The 24650-nt window shown below is 44.9% G+C and overlaps 1 protein-coding gene and 2 long non-coding RNA genes across 3 annotated transcripts; 2 read left to right on the top strand and 1 right to left on the bottom strand.

Moving 5' to 3' along the window:
* Positions 1-845: 845 nt before the first annotated feature.
* On the top strand, positions 846-10046 carry LOC128076867 (uncharacterized). The gene is made up of 3 exons (XR_008204706.1): positions 846-928; positions 9071-9211; positions 9880-10046. It is a non-coding gene; the product is annotated as an uncharacterized LOC128076867 (long non-coding RNA).
* A 160-nt stretch (positions 10047-10206) lies between these two features.
* Positions 10207-17399, top strand: LOC128076862 (dynein axonemal heavy chain 7-like). Its single transcript, XM_052675141.1, has 5 exons — positions 10207-10329; positions 11089-11181; positions 16234-16293; positions 16344-16406; positions 17105-17399. The coding sequence occupies exons 2-5, from the start codon at positions 11149-11151 to the stop codon at positions 17192-17194; spliced, it is 246 nt and encodes an 81-aa protein (XP_052531101.1). The 5' UTR covers positions 10207-10329; positions 11089-11148; the 3' UTR covers positions 17195-17399.
* Positions 16229-16433, bottom strand: LOC128076864 (uncharacterized). The gene is made up of 2 exons (XR_008204702.1): positions 16344-16433; positions 16229-16293 (listed from the first exon to the last, which is right to left on the bottom strand). It is a non-coding gene; the product is annotated as an uncharacterized LOC128076864 (long non-coding RNA).
* Positions 17400-24650: the final 7251 nt, after the last annotated feature.

Genomic DNA, 24650 nt, shown 5'->3' on the forward strand with positions numbered 1-24650 from the left:
TCTGCACTGATAACATTCTTCTCTTTTGGCAGAGGAAAGCTTTGGGACACCCCTGACAGGGCTGGCATCCTCATTCTGTTTAACTCTTCCAGGGGTCAACCAGTTTTCTAGAAATGCAGATCCCAGATCTGGTGCTTCAGCCGTGGTCTTTCCCCCACTGAAGACAGCAGAAGGGTTGTTTCACAATGACCCTTTGGGTCCCTTCCAACCCAAGCCATTCTATGATTCTACGATTCCATGTACCTGGCAGGCAAAACATGTCCCATTCCTCTTAAGGAGCGTTCTGGTGTTTGGGGCTAGAGCTCCCGTTTGTTAAATCATTGTCCGTTCCAGGTCCATTCTTCAAAGAACGTGTCTTTCTTCCTCAGGTTACAAAATCTACAGACTGAATAAGCATGCTCTCCGTTTCATCATCCAGATCGTTAATTTAAGCGTTCAGTAGTGCTGGACCAGGGCAGCTTCCTGTGAAATGTGGGTCTGTCCCACTGTTTCGGCAGGGAAACACTGATAACCCCTTTCCGTGTGCTGCTTCCTAACTTTTGCATTCTTCCTGCCACGTGAAATTCCCTTTCTTCCTTAATTCAGCTACGAGAACGGAGTAGAAAACAGTATCTAAACTAAGGATGTATTACATTTGCTTCTGTTCTTCTACCTACAAAACTTATCACTCTCTCACAGCAAGAAATTATATTGGTCTGACACGATTTGTTCTTAAGAAATCCTTAGTGACCGCCATCGAAGCCCCGCTTTCTCCTACGTAAACAGCACATTGCATTCAACTGCTTATTTCATTTTTTTCTTCTTTTCCCAAAATTTCATGTTGATTCTTTGTCATTTTTCCTTTCAGAGATGGAGCCCGAAGCAAGACCTGTGGATTTGAAGAAATGGACTCTGAAAGCGCCCATGCCACGCGTCCGTGCCGTTTGAGGTAGGGAAGGGAATGGTTTTGCGCAAGGGCTTGAGGCAGAAGCTCTCTGCTTGAGTCTCCCACGTTGCCTGGGTGACAGATTTCAGCGACCCAAGGCTCTTTGCAGAAGGTTTGCAGATAGACCTTCCCCGCTCACACAATTCTCACCAGTGTTCTCCTTTTTTTTTTTCCTGCACTCGCTGTGTGTCAAGGACTGCCAGCTCAAGAGCTCAGAACTGACCCTGATTCTGAAATGTGATTTAGTTTCGAGTATAAACTTTACAGGCAGTTACAAAATGAAAGCTATCTGTTACAGAAAATTGTGCTGTTTTCTCTCTTTTCCTCAATTCCCTCTGCTGTAAAACGAGGTCAGGAATGTGATGAAGCTAACATCGTTAATGGTTGCAAAGTGTTTTGAGATCCCTGAATGGAAGGGCTTATATAAGCAGGAAGGTCTTATTAGGATAATTATAATTGCCAGCTGTAGTGGCACCATATAGATCACTTAATGAATTATTTGGCTTTTCCTTTCTTTCCCTCTCTCCTCGGCTCCCCAAAGCAACATAAACAGACCGATTTTAATTGGCAACTTTCATTTCTAGCAAATGGATTTTTCACTGAAGTTCAAACGCAGCAGCAACATTTAGAAAATGCAAGTTGGTTTCAGATCAATTGGAGTTTGCAGAGCCATGATAAAGAGGAAAGTCTTTACACTCTTTGAACTATAGAGGAGCACGCTCCGAACCTGCCTTTCTGCCTTTTGAATTATGAGCACTTCTCTCTCCATTACCTTGCAGCGTGTTCACTGCAAGAGCAGTCTGTGCTCAGCTGTTGACAGATGCTTTTTGCTAATACGATGAAGGTGAATTGCTGAGTTATGTTGGCGACTAACATCATATAGCTAATGGTCTCTGTGGAGCAAAAGAAATCCCCTTTATAGCTTGATTTCCCGCTGCCATGATCTAGTCCCTCAGTATCGCCAGTGCTTTGCTTGCATCGATTTGGATGTTTGCTGTTTTCTAGAATTGTCCTAGAGGTGGGATTAGGAAACCAGCCCTCGCTGTTTAATTAGGACTTAAAGGAATATTGGTAATTAGCCATTCTTTCCTGTAAGACAAAAGTCAGCTGCAGTAACCACTCACGCTCATCCCCCCCGAGTGAGAAGTGCCAACTTTGTAAAAAATGGCTTAAGAAAGCCATTAAGATTTAGGAAAATACAATCCCCTTCTTAGGTATAACTATCTGGCAGGCAGTGATATTGACGCTTCGATCGGTAGGGCCTGTTGTCGAGCCCTGAAAATTCTTTTTGTTACACAGGATGGGCTTATCTGGAAATGGCAAAGGTGGCGGAGTCTGCCGTAGAGGTGGTGGTGTCTTCTTTTCTTCCTTACTTCTCGTGTGCGGTCACAGAGGTGGTTGATCCTTGCACTAAAACTCTATACATTTAATCGGTACAACCGTCCTAGAAAGTAAGGAACCACAGCTTCTAGCAGCTTTTGAGAGCAGCTGAAGTTTTCCACGCACTATTCTGTTTGCCTCTGGGTCGATCGCAGCTGGCTGGGTTATGATTTTAGGACGCTGGAGATGTCAGATGGGTAAATTCTGAATTATGTCTCAGCGTCTTCCCAAAGCGGAAAAATGGACTGGTTTTTGCCTTTTTCCCTTCACATCCCCAGCACTCACTTGGTGGAGAGAGCAACGTGGATGTAGTGCCGCTGCCAGGCATTGAGGACAAATTTAAAACGTAAATCACGCTGTTATCCTTCTTAAAGATAATGTTGACGTTTACAGCCCCTGGAAGCCCTTCGATAAACGTGCTCTGTGTTGCCTGCTTTGAATCCCAAATGTTACAGCAGGAACCGCATCCCATAGAGGACTATAGCTGCAGTCTTGCTACAGCAAGTTGCTGTCTGGTTAGCTTTGTGCATCAAAACGCATGGTACAGAACATTATTGGGTCTGTGGGTGACTTCTGCTCTGCTGAGCCTCAGGGCACTGAAATAAGGAATGTGAATTAAGTGGTTGTTGGGCCAAGAAACAGCAGAATCAGTTTTCTGATGTATTTGGAATAACCACTACAGCGGGTTTGGAGGGGCTCAGTTCTCTTAGTACAACCACCAGCATGCGTCTCGGTAAGCTGAGCTCTCCACGTACTATTCCTATGAGCCTGACAGTAGGTCTGGGGGACTCTCACTGGTTTTAGTCACCCTGCTTCCGTACAGATCGTGAATGTCAAGGTGGGCTGCAGAGCCATATAAGCATCCGTAGCAGCACTGAGTTTGGCACGGGGAATGCTTATGTCGGAGAGAATTTGCTAGCTGTGGTCACAGCTTCCCTTTTGTCCCAACGAAAGGTTATTTTTAAAGGCCTTTCCCTCCAGTTAAGCCAGAAGTTTTTAATATCGAAGGTGCGATGACCAAGGTTTGGAGAAAATTCTCGATAGTTTGAAATGGATGAAAGATTTTGTGTTGGACCGAATGGAGCTTTTTACCCAAAATGACGTGTTGTGGACTGGAAGATTGCTGTTATGCAGGCCGGAGTTGATTGTTTTGTTTCAGAGATACAGACCGTCGTGTAATTCCAGAGACATTGGCAGGGGAGACTCTGATAATTGTTTCTTAGCTCTGGATGGGGAAGCCGAGGGGATTATGATTCTCGGACCGGAATTCTTTCCGCAACTTTCCCATGCTTTGTGCATTTTGGCTGATCTTTTCCTCTCGCTGCCTCGCATTAACCTTCCTTCTTTCAATGCCTGCTGTAGCACTGCCTCTAATTAATGCATCGTGCAGCAGCTTTTTTTTCTTTCTTCCGCATGTTTATGTTTATTACTCCGTGTGCAAACCGGTGAGACTCAGGTATTGCCAAGGAGAGGGAAACGTGGGTCAAGCGTGCTGTTGGGAGGGACGAGGTGCTGGGAAGGAGCTGCGGGAGCTCCCCACCATCCTCTTTCATTGCAAGCAGGAAGAGCAGGAGGCAGCGTGCCATTCCGTACAGTCAGCCCGCTGTTATCCTGATCTAGCATGACAAATTGGTGTTCCCAGAGTGGCAGCAGAGTAATCAGACTGTGACAAATGGTTTACTTAGAGCAATTTGTTTTCATTTTACTGAAAATTTCCGCAGTCTTAACAAAAGGTTCCCCCTGCCTTCCCTGCTCCGTCCACCTCCTTTATGGCATTAGCATGATACCGGGAGAGGGGCTTGGACCTGTGGAGAGGGGAGCACGGCGGGTTTTGGGCACCCCAAGGCATCCAGGGCTGAAAGTGGTGCAGGGATACTGCTCCCCAGCAGGTTGCTGCAGGGCTGCACCTGGGCTTTTGTCTGCCTGACTTGCAGCAGCTGATTTACCTCTCACCTTCAGCAGGTTTGTTCCTGGTAGATATAATGTGTGTGTGAGCACGTCTTGCTGAGGGTCCAAAAGGGCGCTGGTGCCTCCAGCTAGCCTCAGTGTTGGAGACTTCCCTGCCTTCCCTCTCCAGCTCTCAGCCCGTTCTCGCGTGGGGCTTTTCATTGGCATTACGCTGTTACAGCTCAGCTGGGTGTCTTTCCTGGCAGAAATAGAAATGGATGAAGCCTGCCCTGCACAGGGAGGTGATTGCCTCCAGCAGAGAAAGGACATGGACTGGAGCCAGGACCTCTGCGCGGTGGGGAGGGAGACCAGGGAAGGGATAGGCACGTGACAGGGGACCCCGCAGCAGTGCTGGATGTTTAAATGTGGTTTATTAGGTTGGCTGTCGAGGCTGCCTACTCAGTGCTCTTTGGGATCGTGCACCAGGACGAGTTGGGTACCAAACCTGGCCGGCAGACCGGTGCCATCCAGCTCTGTTTAGGTTCTGGCTTCTTTCCTGCCTGGTCTTTTCCGGAAATGCATTGCTGCCCAGGGCAGAGCACCTGTGGCTCAGCAGATGGGATGCACACCTTTGAAGCAACACCAGAACCCCCTCCAAATAAAGATCTGGGGCATGCTGAAGCGCAAGCCTTTGTTCAAGGCAGGCCGTGGGCCTGGCATACTATGGGTTACAATGATGGAGCCAGGGATTTTCTTCATTGTGCTGCCCGTGTTTGCTGCTGTTTTGGTGACGCTGACCAGAATGATGCAGTGTCTGCTGAGTCCTCTGTGTAGTCACCAGCGACCCCTCCGAGAGCTGGCTGCAGCCAGCCCAGTCCCATGCCTGTGCTTTGTTACAGCTGCAGTCGTGCCTGGCAGGAGTGCAGCGCAGGACCCTCGGGGTCCTGGCAGCGTAAGGGCTTCCCTCAAATGAAATTCCTGTTGTGCTGGCAGCTTAGCTCTTTGCAGAAACCCTTGGAAACTGCATAGCAGTGCGTATTTCATAATGTGTTAGCAAACATAATAAAGCGATGGGAAATCACTAGCACAAATCAGACATCCATAAACAGGCTCAAATAGTATGTTTTACTCTCAATTGGAGTGAATAATTTATCAGCTGATTAAATCTGGTCGTTTTGCACAACCTGCCAGTAGTTTTCCGGTGCATGTTTTTACTGTCCATCTATCTCCATTAGATTGACAGATCTGGGTGGTTCAGAACGGTAATAATAATCAGGGAAGTGCCACACATTGGTAAAGAAAGGCAACTTACAGCATTGGGGCACCGCTCTCAGGTCACCGGAGTCCAAACGTGAGCTCCCGTGCTCTGGCGCACTCTGCACCGCCACCTCATCCAGCACCAGCAGGCCTGGAGCTGCGCGTCCCAGCACCTCGGAGGCTGGTGCAGGATCCTGGGGCACAGGTCCCGCTCCGGTGCCCTGTGGCACTACCAGAGCTGGCATTGTGCCCTGCTGGAGGGCTGCAGCTGGGAGCAGCGTCACACAGGGCCGGCGAGACACTGCTCAGGTACGTGCTGTTCTGTTTCATCTGTGCAGTCTGGGTGCTCAGTGGCAAAGGCACGGCGCTTAATTGCTTTGCTCTGCAAACAGCATAAGCGTACAGAAATGCAAATATAACTGCTCTCTGGATCTGTTTGGCTTCTTCTGCACTAAGGGGACATGCCAAAGAGCTGTCACGAACAGAGGAACATACCAGTTTCAGTGCTTAGCAAGGTAGTTCCCAATTCTGACCGATTTGCGATACTGGGTCAATACCTGTAGGAACTTTACTGCGGGCGGATAGAAGTGCAAGTATAGACTAAGTATGAAAATCACTGCCTATCAGTGTCTAAAAGCAAGTATACGACATGCCCAGCTTTGACAAGTCAATAAGTTAGCAGTGTTATTGTGTACTGGAAATATTTCCCACGCCCGTCTCATAGTGTTGGCAGGCTAGGATCCATAATGAGCAACATTTTGTAGGAAGTTAATGCTTTTTTTTTTCTTTTTTCTTTTTTTTTCCTGTATTATATTGCTGCTAAATTAGATCTCAGCCTACACTTGCAGAAGAGAGGGAAATCCCAGGTAGCTCCTAGGGAGAGGCAGTGCTTTTTGAAAGGAGGATGGGTTTGGATACACCGGGGACAAAATGACTTTTTTCGCTCAGCGGCATTGTTGCTTATTTAGAAAATCGGAGTGGTTTCTCTCGCATTTCCTCCTGCTCTAGAGAACTGTAGGCGCTTTTCAGCCCAGTCCGGGCTGAGCACGGTGCAGCTCTGGACCGGCAGGACGTGACACTGTGGATTGTTACTCCGAGGCTGCAGCTGGGTCCTGCCTTCTGCCAGGAGAATTAGTTTAAAACTCAGATTCAATGGGTCAGGTCTTCCAGGAGAGCATCAAAATGCTGATCCAGAGCAGTTCCGTTCTGCCCTTTTTGGGTTTGTTTACCTTAATCAGTCTTCTGATGACGTTAGCACTCGTGCACTAGTGGTCTTATTCTGACCGTGTGATGCAAGGACCTGTTCTTCCTAAATGACTTTCTTGGCTTCAGCTGAGCGGTGTGATCATCTCTTCCCCTCCCGTGGGGATAAAAAAGAAATTATTCTTTACAACTAATGGGATGAAATAGTGCTGACGAGAACGTGCCGAGTTTGTCTTGGAAGAAGGTCTCAGAGTTCAGGGCCAGGGTTCACAAACAGCACCATTTTCTGTGCATCATTAAGTATCAATCTCGAGGCTGTGCCTGGGTGTTGTTGCTTATGCATTGCTAGGATGACATTTGGCACTTCGAGTAGGAAAGACAAATTGCAGTCAGCGGCAAAGCTGCTGCTCGTTCGTCAGTTAGCGATGAACTAGTTAGTAATAAGACATGGGTGTCCAGCCCTTTGAGTGGTAGCCCAAGGAAACAGGTGGGGTCACATCCTTTACCCATCTGCATCAGTCCACATGTTGACTTAAGCGGGGTTAAGGCCATTTACCAGCTTTGTGCCTCAGAAGGATGTGTATTTCCTTTTCTGTTAGCAGCGAGATCGGAGCCTGGAAGAGTTATTCAGCTGTGAATACGTAGTATGTTCAGTGCCGATTCCCTGCGGGCTCCCACGTGCTTGCAAGCAGAGCTCACCGCTTACTTACGGTCAGCCCAGGGACCCCACTGTGCATTTCTGCATTTGTTTGCTGCGTGCTTTTCACTTCCAAGCCTAACGCGGCTGCCGGTGGGTTTACGTGGCCGCTCTCTGCTTACCCCAGAGAAGATCACGAGCTTCTCAATCATCGGTGTTTTATACAGCCGTGGTGGTAACCATGTACTCATTGAGTCTGAGAGTCTGCCGTGTGAGCCTTCACCCACTGAGGTCTCTGGGCGCAGGGGGGAGGCAGTGGCTGCATGTGCAGGCTGGGCTTTGCGTCTCCCGAAGACGTGAACGTGCCAACCAGCACATCCAGAGGGCTTTAAGTAATGCTGGGAAATGCAGATGGATACCCGTCTTCATTTCCTCTGAGGCAGGGAGGACTGACCGTCTGAAATTTGGTCTGAAAGAAGAAAAATCTTCACTTTTACCCTGTATTACGAGAGAGCTAAAAGCGGCCCACATTGTCTCCAAAATGGGAAGCGTGGCACTGTCAGTATTTCATTTCTTTTCTGGATGCTAGAAAATGACCTTCATAGCTCACTTGAGGCTTTGTCTCTTTAGAGTTATGGGCCATTCTCTTGTTAGCGGTAATAAACCGCATTACATTCCACTTCGCACTGATGGGGTCTTTCTACATAAAGCCAGGGAACTTAGGAAAGAGAAAAGAAAAAGGAAAAAAGGTCAGTGAATATCAAAATGTGCTTATTAAAAAGGGGTATAGAAGGGAAAAAGCTCGTATCGCTTGTCCAGCGACACGTGTTGTATCAGTAAGCCATGATGTTTTATACACTATCTGTGATGCACGCACATCGTTTGGTGCGTTACTACATCATACACGTGGGGCTCCCCTGTGCCCACAGGAGGCAGAGGCACTGCCCCCTACTGCAGCCACCATCAAATTTAGGGCTCTGTTTTTAAATGACCCTGCCTGGATAGCAGAGAGCAGGACAGGGCGTGAAGCGCAAGCCCAAAACCTTGCTGGTGTTGTGCTGTGCCTTTAAATAGCACCCAGAAGCCCCCTTATCTCCCCTCTGCACTTTTGGCCTCCTGGCAGGCCTGTAATTAGTGCAGATTTTGTACGTTCGTGGACAGATTGGAAATTTGGAGAGCACTTAATGAAAGAGGTCAGTTACCTTGACCAGGCTGAAATTGCAGTTAGAGGACACCGCTTGCTCCCGAGGCTGGCAGCAGGCAAATACATGAATATTAACGTACCGCAGGCAGAAATGCAAACCCTGTTGGTAACACGTGCAAGGCGAGGGCTTTGCATTCAGATGATGGCATCCCTATAGGTGAAAATCATCTTCCAGGGACATCTCCTCTTAGAGTTGCTAAGGCAGATCCTCGTATAGAAATACCTGTAGTGAGGAGCTGGGTTAGGACATGACCACAGGTCCGAATGGACTAGCGCCCTGGGTCAAGCATCCTTCCGTACGCTTTGAGTCCAGAGGCCAAGGGCAAGCCATGTGTGTCTTTTATGATTGGGCCAGCGTGTTGTACAGCTGTAAAGGTGTTACATTGACCTCATAGGGTGGTGATGCTGAATCCGGTTACTGCAATAGGTTTCTAGCCTCGGGGAGCTAGTTTTGGTGGGGAATTAGGTGATGGCTTGGTTTGCAATCAGGACCGACCGGGGCCTCCAAAGTCCTCACTCCTTTCGGTTGAGCAGTGGGTGCGTAATGCCGTTTTATTTATCTCTTTTAATTTCTCAGTCAATGCTAAGCTGCGACGGAAGAAAAATAAGAAACCTGCACTACAAATCCTGCAAACAACCGTTAAGCTGGGAAAGCTCAAATCCTTTTGTTTCTGGATCTCTCCGCTTAATGCATAATGGGAGAAGAAGCAAGACCCTGGTAATAATTACACAATTAGAATTGAATCTTATGATCCTAGCTGCAAGGGTTTTTATACCGATGTGCAAAACAACACGTCCTGTGCTCATAAAAAAAAAAAAAAAAAAAAAGCAAAGGATGCCTTTTAAACATTTATTTTTACAGCGTGTATTTAATACTAAAAGTGATTATAGTGCGTTGCTCTTCACCTTAATTGTTTGGCAAATGTCACGGTGTAAAAGCAAATCCTTTCTTGCACTTCCAGAACGCCGTGCTGCCAAAGAGCCCCGCGAGGCGCTCAGGGGGGCCCCTTCTCTGCGAGCATTTCATAAGGCTTTCCACACCTGAGCATTTTGGGTGGATAGCGATAGGGCGAGAGGGAACGGTTTCAAACCGAGACAGGGGAAGTTTAGCTTGGATATCAGGAGGAAGTTTTTCACGCAGAGGGTGGTGAGGCTCTAGAACAGGTTGCCCAAGGAGGTTGCGGATGCCCCGTCCCTGGAGGCATTCAAGGCGAGGCTGGACGTGGCTCCGGGCAGCCTGGTCTGGCGCTTGGCAACCCTGCACATAGCAGGGGGTTGAAACTAAATGATCTTTGTGGTCCTTTTCAGCGCAGGCCATTCTATGATTCTAAGTTATTTCCTTCCTGCTTCTACTGCTGGAGACTGAAGTAGAGGCAAATCTTTTAGGTGTGCGAGTCCCTGCATGACACAGACCTGGGTTCAGACTGCTCGGCTGCCAACAGCAGAGCTCCTTTCTGCTGCAGTGACTGCCACGGTGCGCGCTCAGAAGAGATGACTGTCCCTTCGGCTCCAGGCAAGGGATGTATGTCTGTGCGTGTGCATTGCTACCATACGTTTTGAGCTGGCATAAGGCCAGGGCCATATGTCTCTGTGAAGTTTGTATCGCCGTGTGTGTGTGTATAAAAAGCTGGGCTGCATTCACTTTGCAGAAGTCAGCTCCGAGTGTGAGCTGTCACAGGGACCTTTGATTTATACGGCCTTCTCTCTCAGTGGCTCTTCGTACAGGATTTCTGCATGAGGCAAAGCCTGAAATTGGTGATGAACGCCTACAGAGGGCTACAAGGACAGAGCTGTGCCTGACCCCTGACTGGTACAGGTTCCAGTGCGGCGTTACAGGTGAGCAGCCTTCCCAGGGGAGGCTCTAATTTGAGAGAGCCTGGCCGTAGCAGCAGCGGTCCAGAGTCTCACTGCGTCCTCTCCATCAATCCCTTTTGTCCCCTTCAAATAAAAATGACTGGGAATCCGGTGGTAGCGCAGGGAGAAACCAAGGGAGGTAACTGGGGGTACTGGCTCCTTCCCCACTGCAGCCTTGTCCCTGCATGGGAACACAGCGAAGGGCAGAGAAGCGGTGACCCCGGGGAGGCTGAGGGAAGGGATTATGTACGGCCCCTGGGGTGTGGAGATCAACTCAACCTCAGAGTGGGGTGGGCAGCACATGTTGGCCACGCATTGCTGCATGCTCACATCCAGAAATGTCAGCACCGTTCTCACCTGGTGTGCATCTTCCTCTTCCCCATCCTCCTGTTTGCCTTTTTCTGTCTCCAAATAAATCTCTAGGGGAGAAATACGCTACTTTCCAGCATCACGCTGACCCCCTTTCTCCTCCCCGCCAGCCTCAAAATTAATTAAATGATGTCACGCTTGATTTTATCTGATTTGGAAGCAATTCATCACCCTTTTGCTGGTTCTATTAGTCCAACCGATCAGCACATTAATTCATTTGTGAAACTAAGCTCAAGGGTAATTACAGCGAGGAAGCGTAATGCTTAAACGTGTTAATGTCTATAATCAGAACTATTTTCTCAGTGCAGAACAATTGTTAGACAATTACACGTGGATATGCTTTAGATACAACTGAAATACATATGTTTTTAGGATCATCAGAGCAAGGATTTTCCGGCAGAGAGGCGAGAAAAGTTGGGCAAAATCCAAAGGATGCTCGTCCTTCGCTGTGTGCGACCTGACAAGGTAAGTACAAAGCTACCGCCTTATTCAAAAAACCCCGCGTGTATTTTAGAAACAAAAAGCATTTTCAAGTATGCATTGCAACCGAGCGGCTGCAGTTTAGCCCCAGCAGGCAGCTAAGCGCTACGCAGGCACTTGCTTCATTCACAGCGAGATGGGGGAGAGAGGCAGAAGTGGTAAGATAGTGACAGTTCACCCTGAGGTAGTCTGTTCGCCAGATAAAAGTCAAAGTCAGATAAACGCCCTCATTCCAAACGTACCCTCACTTCCATCTTTACCCTAGCTTTTACGTACATAAGGATAGGACACGGAATATACCTTTGGTTAGTCTAGACCTGCCACGTCTCCTCCCATAGAAGTGTAACGAACAGATTTCTCAACGCAGAAGGATAGGCCTTAAGGTTTTGGTTTTTTTTTTTTTTTAAACATTTCACTGCACACACACAAATCTCCTGAGCTTTTCCAGCTCAAGGTCATCTTAGGAGCCTAGTGACTTCCCTTTTTATTACGTCTGACAACTTGGCTTGCATAAGTTTTCAACTTTGCTATCCAAGGTCAATTAGACCCGTGTAGGAAGATAATTTAACAGTAGCGTAGACTGTTAAGTAGTAATTACTGCAGCCACCCAGATCCAGTTTGTTCTACAGAGAGTGTTTTGATTCAGGACCATCGCGAGCGGCTTGCTCAAAGGCTCAAATAAAGCGTAGATCGCAACAGATACTCACCATTAGTCATCTTTATTCAAAAGTCAGCCCAGGAAAAGCAAGATAAAAGTATTCACTTACGTATTTATCATACATTCACAGGTAATCAGGACTAGTATTAGCTCATGCCTAGCCGTGACAAAGCATTTTGCATAAGAGAGAAATAGGTCAGTTACTACTTCTGCTCTCGAGAGCCTATTAAGAAATCCTCAGCGCTTCCTCAAACTGCCATTCAGCTTAATATTAGCATTTGCACCAAAATAATTTTTACCGTATAAAGAGAAAAAAGCGTTAGAGTCATATTGAACTTCTGGACTCGTCCTATGAGCTTTCAGAAGGTTGGCAAGTCTGATCGGCTGCGACGGGTGCCGGTGCCCGTGGGGTATATCGATGTTTGGAGACAAAGTTACCTACGAGATGCTTCCTAGTCGCAGCAACTACTTCTTCAAAGGCATATTACGCTTCTGCCGGTTTTGCACTTAAAGCAAAGCAAAAGTTTGAGATTTTCAGATGAATAACTTAACTGTCCAATTTAGAGGGTTCAGAACTTAGATCCTCAAGAAGTCATTTATCCGCTACTAATCTTAGCTTAGAAGTATGCTTTTTATGAGCACTACCATTGTCTGAATGGTGCACAGTAGTCCGTCAGGCCATTCGTACGCATCACCATCTGATTCAGAAACTCTTCCACCAGCCTCGCCAGCGGGGTTCAGTTCATCAACTTTTATTTTTAAATATATTTAGCAAACTTGTAAGTTGCGAGCCCATTATTTAGCTATGCTTTAATAGCATCGGGGAGCGAGTCTTCAATTTAGTTTTAGTTTAGGTATGTTTAGTTAATAACTTTATACAATTAGCCCAGCTTCTGAGGTATCAGACTGCTTCCAATAAAGCAGACAGCTGCTATTTTTAGCTATTTGAGCGCTATTTATTTTTGATGTAGTCTTGACAGCCTCCATATATATTTTCAATATGAGACCTTACAAGCAAGATAAAAATCTATTGCACAAAGCCACAAAGAGCTCAGATGACAAAGAAGGAGCACAATTAGAGCTCCCCATCAGAGAGTTCGCCTCACTTCTTTCTGTTATTATCCATAGAATTAAGAGGTGGCATATCAAAGGCCATTAACTAAAGAAGCTCAGATAAGTGTGCTTTGGTATATCGACAGCATGGCCCGCACAAATACCGTAGCGACGATCGGAACGTGAGAACCGTGACTCATTCGAAAGAAGCTTTAAAGCCTGACAGCCTAATTAGACAGCGATTCTCTATGAAGCTAGAGACAGAAAGCAGCAGTCCGACCAAGTCTTATTTTGTCAGGTGTCTTCCCTCTGAGAAAAGATAGAGCTGCTAATTGTAGTTTCCCGGAATTACTATCACACACCCAAGTTCATTTTTCTACTGTAATGGGTTGTTGGGTGAACAATCGGAACGAAACTAAGTTTTCTTCCAGAAGCTAGACAGTAAACTAGGCTTAAAAGGGCTAGAGGCACAGGTTACTTAGTAAATAAGGAATTTTCATTATTAAATTTAAGTTAATCCCATTCTGGCATTACACCATCATTCCTTTGCTAGCGTTCAACCGTCTTAAGAAAAGAAAGAGTAGTGGGGTTTTTTTTTTTGCTGTTGTTTCTTTGTTTTTAAATAGTTCAGCTTCGCATTTAAGATAACTTAGTTAACACTTACCAGGAAGGTTCTTAGCCACGTCATCTTCAGCACGTAGTACTCATCCATTGTCAGATCATCAAACGGCTTAGTAAGAGATAAAAATCTACAGCTACGACGTTTGGCGTGTTCCTCCCTGCAGCGTGAGCCCAGTACAAGAACGGGTATTAAAACCAGGAAAATTGGATGCGTAACAAGCGGGCAGGTTTCTTCAGTATTTCTGTCTACGGGCAGAGGAAGCATTTCGCAGATAACATCTGAAATATAATTCAGCCAATGTTAGGTAAAAACCAGTTGCGTGAACCATGAGCGAGACACGGCGCGAGACAAGATCTAGACTGACTTCACAGCATTGATAGAAATCATTTTGTGCTTGCCAAATCAAAAACGTTCTCTTCGGATGGAAAAGGAGAAATGAAAAATGATATAGAGTATAATTAGCACGTGTGTCAAGGTATCAGATAGGATAAACTTTTGGTAGGCTTCAGTTTAGTGAAATGCTAGAAAATTTGTTAGTTTTGTAATAAATAAGGGGACGTTGTCAAGGAGATTGACAGAAATATTTAAAGAAGGTGGTTAAGCCAGCGCTTACTGTGGTCATTAGGTTCCCAGCTCTCCAGTTCTATCAAGCCAAAGAAACTTTTTGCCACATCCTGTTCATTCGCGCTTCGGCAGTTCAGAAGTTCAGAACTTGACTCAACACGCAGCTCGCGCTCCCATCGAACCGTCGCAGAGAACTTCCGGTAACGTCTTTCCCCACCGTATGTATCCACACAGATCCAGCTAAACAAGGAGCTTTAAGAGCGAGAGCTGCAAGCAGGCAGGTCAATTAGTAAAAGAACAAGGAACAGTCAGGTCCAGGGAGCAGATGTCTATGCAGGTGTTTCATCGGCAGGCTATCTGAGTACTTTTGCTATTTCAGAGATTAGCTAGCGCACCTGTAGAAGCATTCCAGTATCCGTGCACGGAATTTGCTGTAGTTAAGAATATTTATTTTTTTTCCTGGAAAAAAAATAATTTTCCACGGCTACAGAAAAATCTTACATATAAGCTGTGTGAGTCAAGAGCTATAGTTTTCTGCCAATTTAGAATGGCATCTAGTGAAAAAAAAAAACAATCTGGAAAACAAGTTTGTTTTAGCTATCAAGATTCACCTCTTAGAGAATTCTTTTAGCATGGCTTAGATGAGATTTAACCCAGTCGTTCAATACGTTTGCCAAAACAGAAGCAAGGTCTCCTGTTTTTCGTTCTCAAGTTGAAGGCTGCAAGGACGTAAGCATTAAGTTTGCTAAACCTAAGATGATTTTAACTTTTGATATTAGATTCAAGTAGTAATCATATAACTTCTTCATCCTTCCTGCTGCATGTAGTCAAATAGTCTTCTCGGCTTATCTACAAAAAGAGAATCTGCAAGTAGGTATGTAGCATTATACACAAAGTAACCATAAGTTCAGAATACAAAAAATTGAAGGTAGAGGAGCAAACTAAATACATAACCTTGTGTTTCTGAAGTTGTGAAGCTGAAAGGAGGTCCTTCAGAAGCGTCTCCAGTAGAGCAGGCTGTAGGGAGCGTAAGTCAGAGTTCCTGTCCTCCCAGGTTTCCAATTTAAGGCGTTTTCCTAATTGGTGACACACTACAGCTGTGAAGCAGGGCAGCTTTAAAATAAGTGAGAACAGATGGGTGAGAGCAGGAGCGTGAAGTGTGGGAAACAAGTCTGCTTTTGTTTCAGGTATGTAATTGTTATATATATATTTTTTTTTCCTTAGTGTGCTTTTATAAAGTGAAAGAAATGTGTTTTTTTTTTATGTATGAGTGTATTTATTGTTACATTGCATTTATAGCTGTTTTGTTGAAAATGTTTGTGAAAAGCTTATAGAAATGTAACAGTTTTGTGTAGTTTTCTTACAGAAGGTCTTGAAAGCAGGCAGGTTGCGATAAAAGGGGTTGAACCAGTAGTGATGTTTTTGAAGTGTTTGGGATTACTTGAATTTCATGTTAATGGGTTAAAATCTTGTGTTGTTTGTTGATGCTGTTAGGTTTCTGTAACGATGAGTTGGTAATCATGTAATATTCAGTGTGTTTTAAGGTATATTAGTTAAGAGAAAGAAAGCAAATTGTGGTTTATGAGAGAAATGTACCTGTAGATGTTTACAATTGATTAAGTTTTAAATGATTTTCTTAAGGACTGTTTGTTATGCGTGGTATTGTGCTTACTTTACAATAGTAAAGGATAAAAATAAAATCAAGTAAAATAAAAAAAATAAATTAAAAAGACCAAAAAAGGAAAGGGTATCATTTTGTGCTGCAGTTTGCCAAAGCAGGGTACTATGTCTTTTGAAACAACTGCAATGAAAGTATTCCAAAAGCAAAATGTTTTTTGCGATACAAATAATACGCACGCGGGCGGGCTTCCAGGTCCTTGCATCCGCGTGTTACTCTGTTCAGATGCGGGGCGGAAATGATATCGCGGGTCAGTTATTTCAGCCGCTGCAGGGCACGTCTTTATTACAAGATTATTTTGGTGTCACTTCATACATGTTAAGTTATTTTTCTAGGACTCAATCGGTGCTTCATTGTTGGTGTAGCAATACTCTCCTTGTGGCTTATAGTAAACTGTTTGAAGTGGCTTAGTAACACTTGCAAAACAACAGGACATTCAGATTTCTTTGTTTCTGTATTTAGATAATGCCAACGATGCAGAAATTCATCATTCACCACCTGGGCTATCAGTTTGTCGAGCCTCTTCCATTTGATTTGTCGAGTGTTTTCTGACAGCCACTCTTGCGCAGCACCGGTATTTATTCTTTTCCCAGGAGCTGACCCTATGGCAGCACTCTAAGTTTGCTGACGATCAGGTATTGTAATATTTCCTGTTTTTTTTTTAAAGTAGACGATGCATTTCCGTGTGCATTCGTGTGTTTGTATAAATAGCTAATTGAGTAGAAATTGAAATGCTAAAGCAAGCTCAGAAAACCATTTTGTCTCAGAACACGTTGAAAGGGGTCTCGTGGTTCTCCTTAACAGGAAGCGTTAACTGTCAGATAGAGTAGTAACACAGCATCTTAAGGTCGTGGGTGGTGTTTGCACTTGAAAATTAATTACGTGCATTCTTACTTGCTTTTATTACGATGGTATTTAAAGCAAACAAACTAGCAAAAAATCCTAGCAGTAGAAATCAGCACTTTTTTAAAAGAGGGTTGTTATTTCTAAAGCTCCTATGTTTCCTGGAAATACATTTCTTGCACCGCTCGCCTGCGACCACCAGAGTTCTTAGCTGTTGAGCGGTACCTTGTTTTTGTTCACGTGTTACACAAAGAGCAGAAATTTCAGTTTGGTATTCCGCAGCCAGGAATAAAAGCGCTCCGGCATCCAGGGAAACGAGAATCGTCATAAGTTTGAATCTCATAATCTTCGCTTGTGAGACTTATAGAAATTCATACATCTAACTGGAAAATTTTTCAATTTCGTGCAAAAAAGTGGCATAAATGATAACAGTGGAGATGCGTGTTAGTCTGTCACTTATTCCAATTGTTTTCATACGTGTTTATTGTAGGAGCTTAACCCAGAGGCAGCGCATTGGGATTTCAGAATCTGGCTCACCAGCTACCCGTCTGCCATGTTTCCGTTCTTCAGAACGGAGTGAAAATGACAAACGAAGCGCCCAAGGGTTTACGAGCAAACAGACTTCGTTCATATCTGATGGATCACGTGCCTGACCCTAATTTTTAAAACAGCTGCAAAAAACCGGTTAGTAATGCGGCGGCGGCCTTACATTGCGAAGGGGTTAAGGAAGACGGTGACCACCTAAGTTAGCTCTGGGGAAAAAAGGTTGCAAGTTAAATAGTTGTTCTGTATTGCGCTCAAATTGCTTTTGATTATCGGTAGCAGAAAAGGAAGCGTTTTTTGTTTTCTGCTCGTCTCCTACTTCAGCAGTAGCTTCTTAGCGTGGCTTTGATAAAACGTGTCTTGAAAAGAAATGAATTGAAAAGCACGCTATTTGCCATTGCAAATCTGCAGTGTTGTTCTCGCACGGGCTTTAAGCGGTTGCTCTCTTGAATCGTGAGGGCCAATGGAATTTGTAGCGTTATTACATAAATGCCCTTCCCAGTGCTGGCTGTTTTTATTAAGGCTTAGAAAGCTGTGTTTTCTGGATCAGATTTCTGTGCATCAGCTTATTTGACCAGAAAATATTTGCCACTATTTATCTTTCATAGCACAGTTGTTTTAAACGAGATGTAATACTTTGCTGAAATGTTTTCAATTGCAAACAAAGCCAACGTAAGCTTCGATGATGTGCGAGGTTGCTTTGTGACAATGTAGCTTTTTTTTTTTTTTTTTTTCTGTGTTATTGTTCTAAAGAATAAGCGGTGTTACATAAGAGGAAAGTAGCTCAAGTGTAGTATGAATAGTGAAATACTAAGTATAGAGATCAGACTAAGTACTGAAGTAGTCGCAGACCAGGAGATCTATGCTGTAAGAGGGAACCATCAGTTGTAAATGGTGATTTGTTAAGATTTTTAAAGAACGCTGGTTGTCTTTAATTTAGATGATAGCAATAGTAACGTGGCTGTCGGGTTAAGTTACAGGTTGTGGCTAAATGTTTTTGTTTTTTTTTTTTCTCTACGAGGTGCCATAAAATGATTTTTGCTACATGACCAGGGCATGTAAGTATGTCGGCAGAGTCACTGACAACTGGGATCGCTGCGTTCTACTTAGCGTTTTGAAGACATTTTTCTCACCAGAAGTCATTACAAGTAGAGATGATGAATTTGATTCGAGTGGCCTTCGCCGTGTTCTTCCCAAAGGTGAGGTAAATATCTGAAAGTCGCAAATTTACTAGAAGCTTTCTTGGAATTAAGAGCTGGCCTAATTGAAGCAGTACTGCGTATATGATTACATATATATTTTTGTGTGTCTGTGTGCATATATATACATAAACACATAGAGATATATATATATATATGTGCACATGTATACAGAAAAATATATATGTATATAAAATGCATGTTCTTTAAGCTTTTGTTGAGTAGAGCTTTGTTGCTGGTAGCATTGGTAGCGCTTTAGTGACCGGTAAGGTATGGTAATAATGGTGAAGAAGGAAATGAAATAGTAGTCTGAATTAGTACAGCTTTGTGAAGCGTGCAGTGTGCACAATTTGGTACACTTGGGGCTTGGTAGAGCGACTTAGCTCGCTTAAGTTGAAAGGTTGTTAAGCTTGTGTAAGAGAATGTGTTGTTCAGGGTTGTCTGTGGAGGAAAGGACCTTGTAATCAATAAGTTGATGAAACAGCTGAGTTAATAGAAGAGTCAGCAGCACCTACTTGCAGGGGAAGCTCAGCAAGTGGAGGACTTTGTTTCCTTGTTTTAGCGAGGGCAGTGTTGATTAGGGATCAAGGGAGCAGCTTAGAGGAAATTTAGGGGTCCTGTCAGCTGTTTACAGTGCTAACTGTTCATGTACAGTCTTGGGATGTGTATCTGTTTTATTTTCAGATACTGTGTGCAAGTTGGGGTTCTAGCGGTTTTGAATGGTAGCTTTTGCAGTATTAAATTGAAAACCTTTTTCTTTTGAGTAAACAAAAATGAAATGTTAGGTCAGGGCAACTTTGTTTTTTTTCAGTGTTTTCTGTTACAACATTTCTAATATATATTATGGTCTAGGGCAGCTGGTACAAGTGCCAAATCTATGTATTATGTTGCTCATGATGTTGTTTATGATGTGACAGGTGACATCTGGAGTAAGCTTCCCTGTGACTTGGACAATGTAAGGAGAAGATAATGAACCACTTAAAGCGACAGTATGAATCACAGAATGGTGGAATCAGAATCACAATGTTGGAAACAATGTACAAGATGATCCAGTACAACTGTGTGTCATGATAAGCACTCAATCATATCAGGAAGCATGTTGCCCATGTGTCTCATGGAGTGTGTCTGGGAATGGGACTATGTGTATATAATAGTGTTCCTATTCCAGAAATGGGACCATTCAATAGGAATCAATAAAGTGTCAGTGTACAGAAACATATGAAGGTACATGCAACACTGCCCAATTTCATATTCCATAACCATATTTCTGCGCACAAAATGGGCGAACCCGTTCCTTCGTTCCTTCGTTCCTTCGTTCCTTCGTTCCTTCGTTCCTTCGTTCCTTCGTTCCTTCGTTCCTTCGTTCCTTCGTTCCTTCGTTCCTTCGTTCCTTCGTTCCTTCGTTCCTTCGTTCCTTCGTTCCTTCGTTCCTTCGTTCCTTCGTTCCTTCGTTCCTTCGTTCCTTCGTTCCTTCGTTCCTTCGTTCCTTCGTTCCTTCGTTCCTTCGTTCCTTCGTTCCTTCGTTCCTTCGTTCCTTCGTTCCTTCGTTCCTTCGTTCCTTCGTTCCTTCGTTCCTTCGTTCCTTCGTTCCTTCGTTCCTTCGTTCCTTCGTTCCTTCGTTCCTTCGTTCCTTCGTTCCTTCGTTCCTTCGTTCCTTCGTTCCTTCGTTCCTTCGTTCCTTCGTTCCTTCGTTCCTTCGTTCCTTCGTTCCTTCGTTCCTTCGTTCCTTCGTTCCTTCGTTCCTTCGTTCCTTCGTTCCTTCGTTCCTTCGTTCCTTCGTTCCTTCGTTCCTTCGTTCCTTCGTTCCTTCGTTCCTTCGTTCCTTCGTTCCTTCGTTCCTTCGTTCCTTCGTTCCTTCGTTCCTTCGTTCCTTCGTTCCTTCGTTCCTTCGTTCCTTCGTTCCTTCGTTCCTTCGTTCCTTCGTTCCTTCGTTCCTTCGTTCCTTCGTTCCTTCGTTCCTTCGTTCCTTCGTTCCTTCGTTCCTTCGTTCCTTCGTTCCTTCGTTCCTTCGTTCCTTCGTTCCTTCGTTCCTTCGTTCCTTCGTTCCTTCGTTCCTTCGTTCCTTCGTTCCTTCGTTCCTTCGTTCCTTCGTTCCTTCGTTCCTTCGTTCCTTCGTTCCTTCGTTCCTTCGTTCCTTCGTTCCTTCGTTCCTTCGTTCCTTCGTTCCTTCGTTCCTTCGTTCCTTCGTTCCTTCGTTCCTTCGTTCCTTCGTTCCTTCGTTCCTTCGTTCCTTCGTTCCTTCGTTCCTTCGTTCCTTCGTTCCTTCGTTCCTTCGTTCCTTCGTTCCTTCGTTCCTTCGTTCCTTCGTTCCTTCGTTCCTTCGTTCCTTCGTTCCTTCGTTCCTTCGTTCCTTCGTTCCTTCGTTCCTTCGTTCCTTCGTTCCTTCGTTCCTTCGTTCCTTCGTTCCTTCGTTCCTTCGTTCCTTCGTTCCTTCGTTCCTTCGTTCCTTCGTTCCTTCGTTCCTTCGTTCCTTCGTTCCTTCGTTCCTTCGTTCCTTCGTTCCTTCGTTCCTTCGTTCCTTCGTTCCTTCGTTCCTTCGTTCCTTCGTTCCTTCGTTCCTTCGTTCCTTCGTTCCTTCGTTCCTTCGTTCCTTCGTTCCTTCGTTCCTTCGTTCCTTCGTTCCTTCGTTCCTTCGTTCCTTCGTTCCTTCGTTCCTTCGTTCCTTCGTTCCTTCGTTCCTTCGTTCCTTCGTTCCTTCGTTCCTTCGTTCCTTCGTTCCTTCGTTCCTTCGTTCCTTCGTTCCTTCGTTCCTTCGTTCCTTCGTTCCTTCGTTCCTTCGTTCCTTCGTTCCTTCGTTCCTTCGTTCCTTCGTTCCTTCGTTCCTTCGTTCCTTCGTTCCTTCGTTCCTTCGTTCCTTCGTTCCTTCGTTCCTTCGTTCCTTCGTTCCTTCGTTCCTTCGTTCCTTCGTTCCTTCGTTCCTTCGTTCCTTCGTTCCTTCGTTCCTTCGTTCCTTCGTTCCTTCGTTCCTTCGTTCCTTCGTTCCTTCGTTCCTTCGTTCCTTCGTTCCTTCGTTCCTTCGTTCCTTCGTTCCTTCGTTCCTTCGTTCCTTCGTTCCTTCGTTCCTTCGTTCCTTCGTTCCTTCGTTCCTTCGTTCCTTCGTTCCTTCGTTCCTTCGTTCCTTCGTTCCTTCGTTCCTTCGTTCCTTCGTTCCTTCGTTCCTTCGTTCCTTCGTTCCTTCGTTCCTTCGTTCCTTCGTTCCTTCGTTCCTTCGTTCCTTCGTTCCTTCGTTCCTTCGTTCCTTCGTTCCTTCGTTCCTTCGTTCCTTCGTTCCTTCGTTCCTTCGTTCCTTCGTTCCTTCGTTCCTTCGTTCCTTCGTTCCTTCGTTCCTTCGTTCCTTCGTTCCTTCGTTCCTTCGTTCCTTCGTTCCTTCGTTCCTTCGTTCCTTCGTTCCTTCGTTCCTTCGTTCCTTCGTTCCTTCGTTCCTTCGTTCCTTCGTTCCTTCGTTCCTTCGTTCCTTCGTTCCTTCGTTCCTTCGTTCCTTCGTTCCTTCGTTCCTTCGTTCCTTCGTTCCTTCGTTCCTTCGTTCCTTCGTTCCTTCGTTCCTTCGTTCCTTCGTTCCTTCGTTCCTTCGTTCCTTCGTTCCTTCGTTCCTTCGTTCCTTCGTTCCTTCGTTCCTTCGTTCCTTCGTTCCTTCGTTCCTTCGTTCCTTCGTTCCTTCGTTCCTTCGTTCCTTCGTTCCTTCGTTCCTTCGTTCCTTCGTTCCTTCGTTCCTTCGTTCCTTCGTTCCTTCGTTCCTTCGTTCCTTCGTTCCTTCGTTCCTTCGTTCCTTCGTTCCTTCGTTCCTTCGTTCCTTCGTTCCTTCGTTCCTTCGTTCCTTCGTTCCTTCGTTCCTTCGTTCCTTCGTTCCTTCGTTCCTTCGATCCTTCGTTCCTTCGTTCCTTCGTTCCTTCGTTCCTTCGTTCCTTCGTTCCTTCGATCCTTCGTTCCTTCGTTCCTTCGTTCCTTCGTTCCTTCGATCCTTCGTTCCTTCGTTCCTTCGTTCCTTCGTTCCTTCGTTCCTTCGATCCTTCGTTCCTTCGTTCCTTCGTTCCTTCGTTCCTTCGATCCTTCGTTCCTTCGTTCCTTCGTTCCTTCGTTCCTTCGTTCCTTCGTTCCTTCGATCCTTCGTTCCTTCGTTCCTTCGTTCCTTCGTTCCTTCGTTCCTTCGATCCTTCGTTCCTTCGTTCCTTCGTTCCTTCGTTCCTTCGTTCCTTCGATCCTTCGATCCTTCGATCCTTCGTTCCTTCGTTCCTTCGTTCCTTCGTTCCTTCGTTCCTTCGATCCTTCGATCCTTCGTTCCTTCGTTCCTTCGATCCTTCGTTCCTTCGTTCCTTCGTTCCTTCGATCCTTCGTTCCTTCGTTCCTTCGTTCCTTCGATCCTTCGTTCCTTCGATCCTTCGATCCTTCGTTCCTTCGATCCTTCGTTCCTTCGATCCTTCGTTCCTTCGATCCTTCGATCCTTCTCACACCAAGTGCCTCCCGATCCCCACTAAATCCCTCCACCTCCCACCCAATTCCCCCCCGTCTCTCTCAAGTTCCCCCCCAAGCCCCCTTGTTCCCCCCCCTCCCTTCCAATTCCCCACATCCCCACCTCCCCCCTCGCAAATAATACTTCCAAGCGTTTTTAACTTGCTCTCTTTTATTTCCAGTTTTTCCCTCATTCATTTCGTTATTTTATACTGATCTTTTTTAATTGTAGTTCTTACCATCCAGCTTCCCCCTGCTAGTAAAACTTTCTAGACTTTTTAGTTTACCTTTATTTTTTCTGTTATATAACTTACAGTATTTTCCTTAACCACTAAAAGCGATGCCAGGTGCTGTTGCCTGCAGTTGCTTTGCTACCTCTCGTATAGGAGGTTGTGGATATGACTACAATGAGCATTAGAGAACTGCTTTCTTATGATCTACTTGGTCTGTCTCCTGTCTTCAGTATAAAGAAGCAGTCAACTGAAGAGTTTGTTACGCCAAGGCTTAAGCGGAAGTGAAAATAATCGTGCTCTTTTTAATACTTTGTAGAGAATCCCTTGGCCTGCGTGTCGTGTAAATGTGCCTAGGAGAACATCGCCCCCTCAGTTATAACTTTTCATCTTGGTTTCTGAGTTGTTTTTTGTCATTTTTTATTTTTTCTTTATAATTTATATTTATATTATGATAATTCATATTGAAGTTTACATATATTTATTACTTCTTACTTTATTCTATTTAAAAATAATGTTAAGAAGCTAACTAACAAACAAAACCAACCCCACCTTAATTTGAAGTTTTAAATGAGTTAGATTTTGAAACAACCAAGTAGACCTACTGAAAGGCTCTTTGGGATCCCATCACATCGCCTCTGAAAAAAAAACAATGGAAGTTAGTAGTACACATTGTATGCGCAGGAGCTTATGCTGACCTGTGTGAAAATGATGTCCTATTAATTTTAATTTTGAATTTTAAAACTGCCTTAATGTTTGTTCAAGACCAGACATGCCGCGCTACTGGTGGACTCCACAGCTTCCTAATGCTTTATGAAATTGTAATTATGTAACATTTTAACTCTGTGTAAGAAAGGTTATCCGTTTCAAACACTCAAGTTGACTGAGGCCCACACAGTCAATCAGCTGACAGCAAAGCCTGCTGCACGGGCTGCTGCTTGCAGTTTGAAAACCCATCCAGCATTCCTGTAACGTGTTCTCTTATGCATCCCATTTAGGTCTACGTCCAGGGACTGTTCTTGGATGGAGCACAGTGGAACAGAGAAACTAAAAAGCTAGGAGATTATCATCCAAAAACCCTCTACCTTATGGTGCCTGTGGAGAGTAAGTATTACAATTTGTAGCATTCCTATAGTATTGTGTGTGAACAAATCCTGTGGATTGAATACCTAAGTGGCTACCTTTAAGCGAGCAACAGGGTAACTCAGAAGTTAGTAGCCTTGAAGGAAGGAAGTGAGGGAAAGAACAACAGCAACAATCTGTGAAGGAAACCTTATTCTACTATATCAGTATACAAGATAACACAATATAATACAGTTTAATTGGAATTGAGACTAAAAAATCAGACAAAATGTGTGAGTTCTCGGGACCGAGTCAAACCTGAAAAGCTTGGAACGACTACGAAAGCACCTCCAGCACCCACTGCAAGGCAGTAAGATCTCACCCCCCACCCAGAAGGGCTAGACCCCGTGACTTCTGTGATGTACATGGGTAGGTACCTGCAATTGGGGCATTAACGCTTTAATGCGTCATACACTACCTGATGTTTTGATGTGGAATACTGAAACCCCAAAAAAACCTAAAACCATGACAAGCATCTACAAGTAACAACAGTATG

The sequence above is a fragment of the Tympanuchus pallidicinctus genome, unplaced genomic scaffold, assembly GCF_026119805.1.
Source record: "Tympanuchus pallidicinctus isolate F22 unplaced genomic scaffold, pur_lepc_1.0 scaffold15, whole genome shotgun sequence".
Lineage (NCBI taxonomy): Eukaryota > Metazoa > Chordata > Aves > Galliformes > Phasianidae > Tympanuchus > Tympanuchus pallidicinctus.

Bases quoted from the DNA above. Each gene is read 5' to 3' on its own strand.
- LOC128076862 (XM_052675141.1), top strand. From the start codon at position 11,149: ATGCTCGTCCTTCGCTGTGTGCGACCTGACAAG. The intron at 11,182-16,233 runs GTAAGTACAAAG...TTCTGTATTTAG, and splicing joins GCTGTGTGCGACCTGACAAG to ATAATGCCAACGATGCAGAA. The intron at 16,407-17,104 runs GTATTGTAATAT...TGTTTATTGTAG, and splicing joins CTAAGTTTGCTGACGATCAG to GAGCTTAACCCAGAGGCAGC.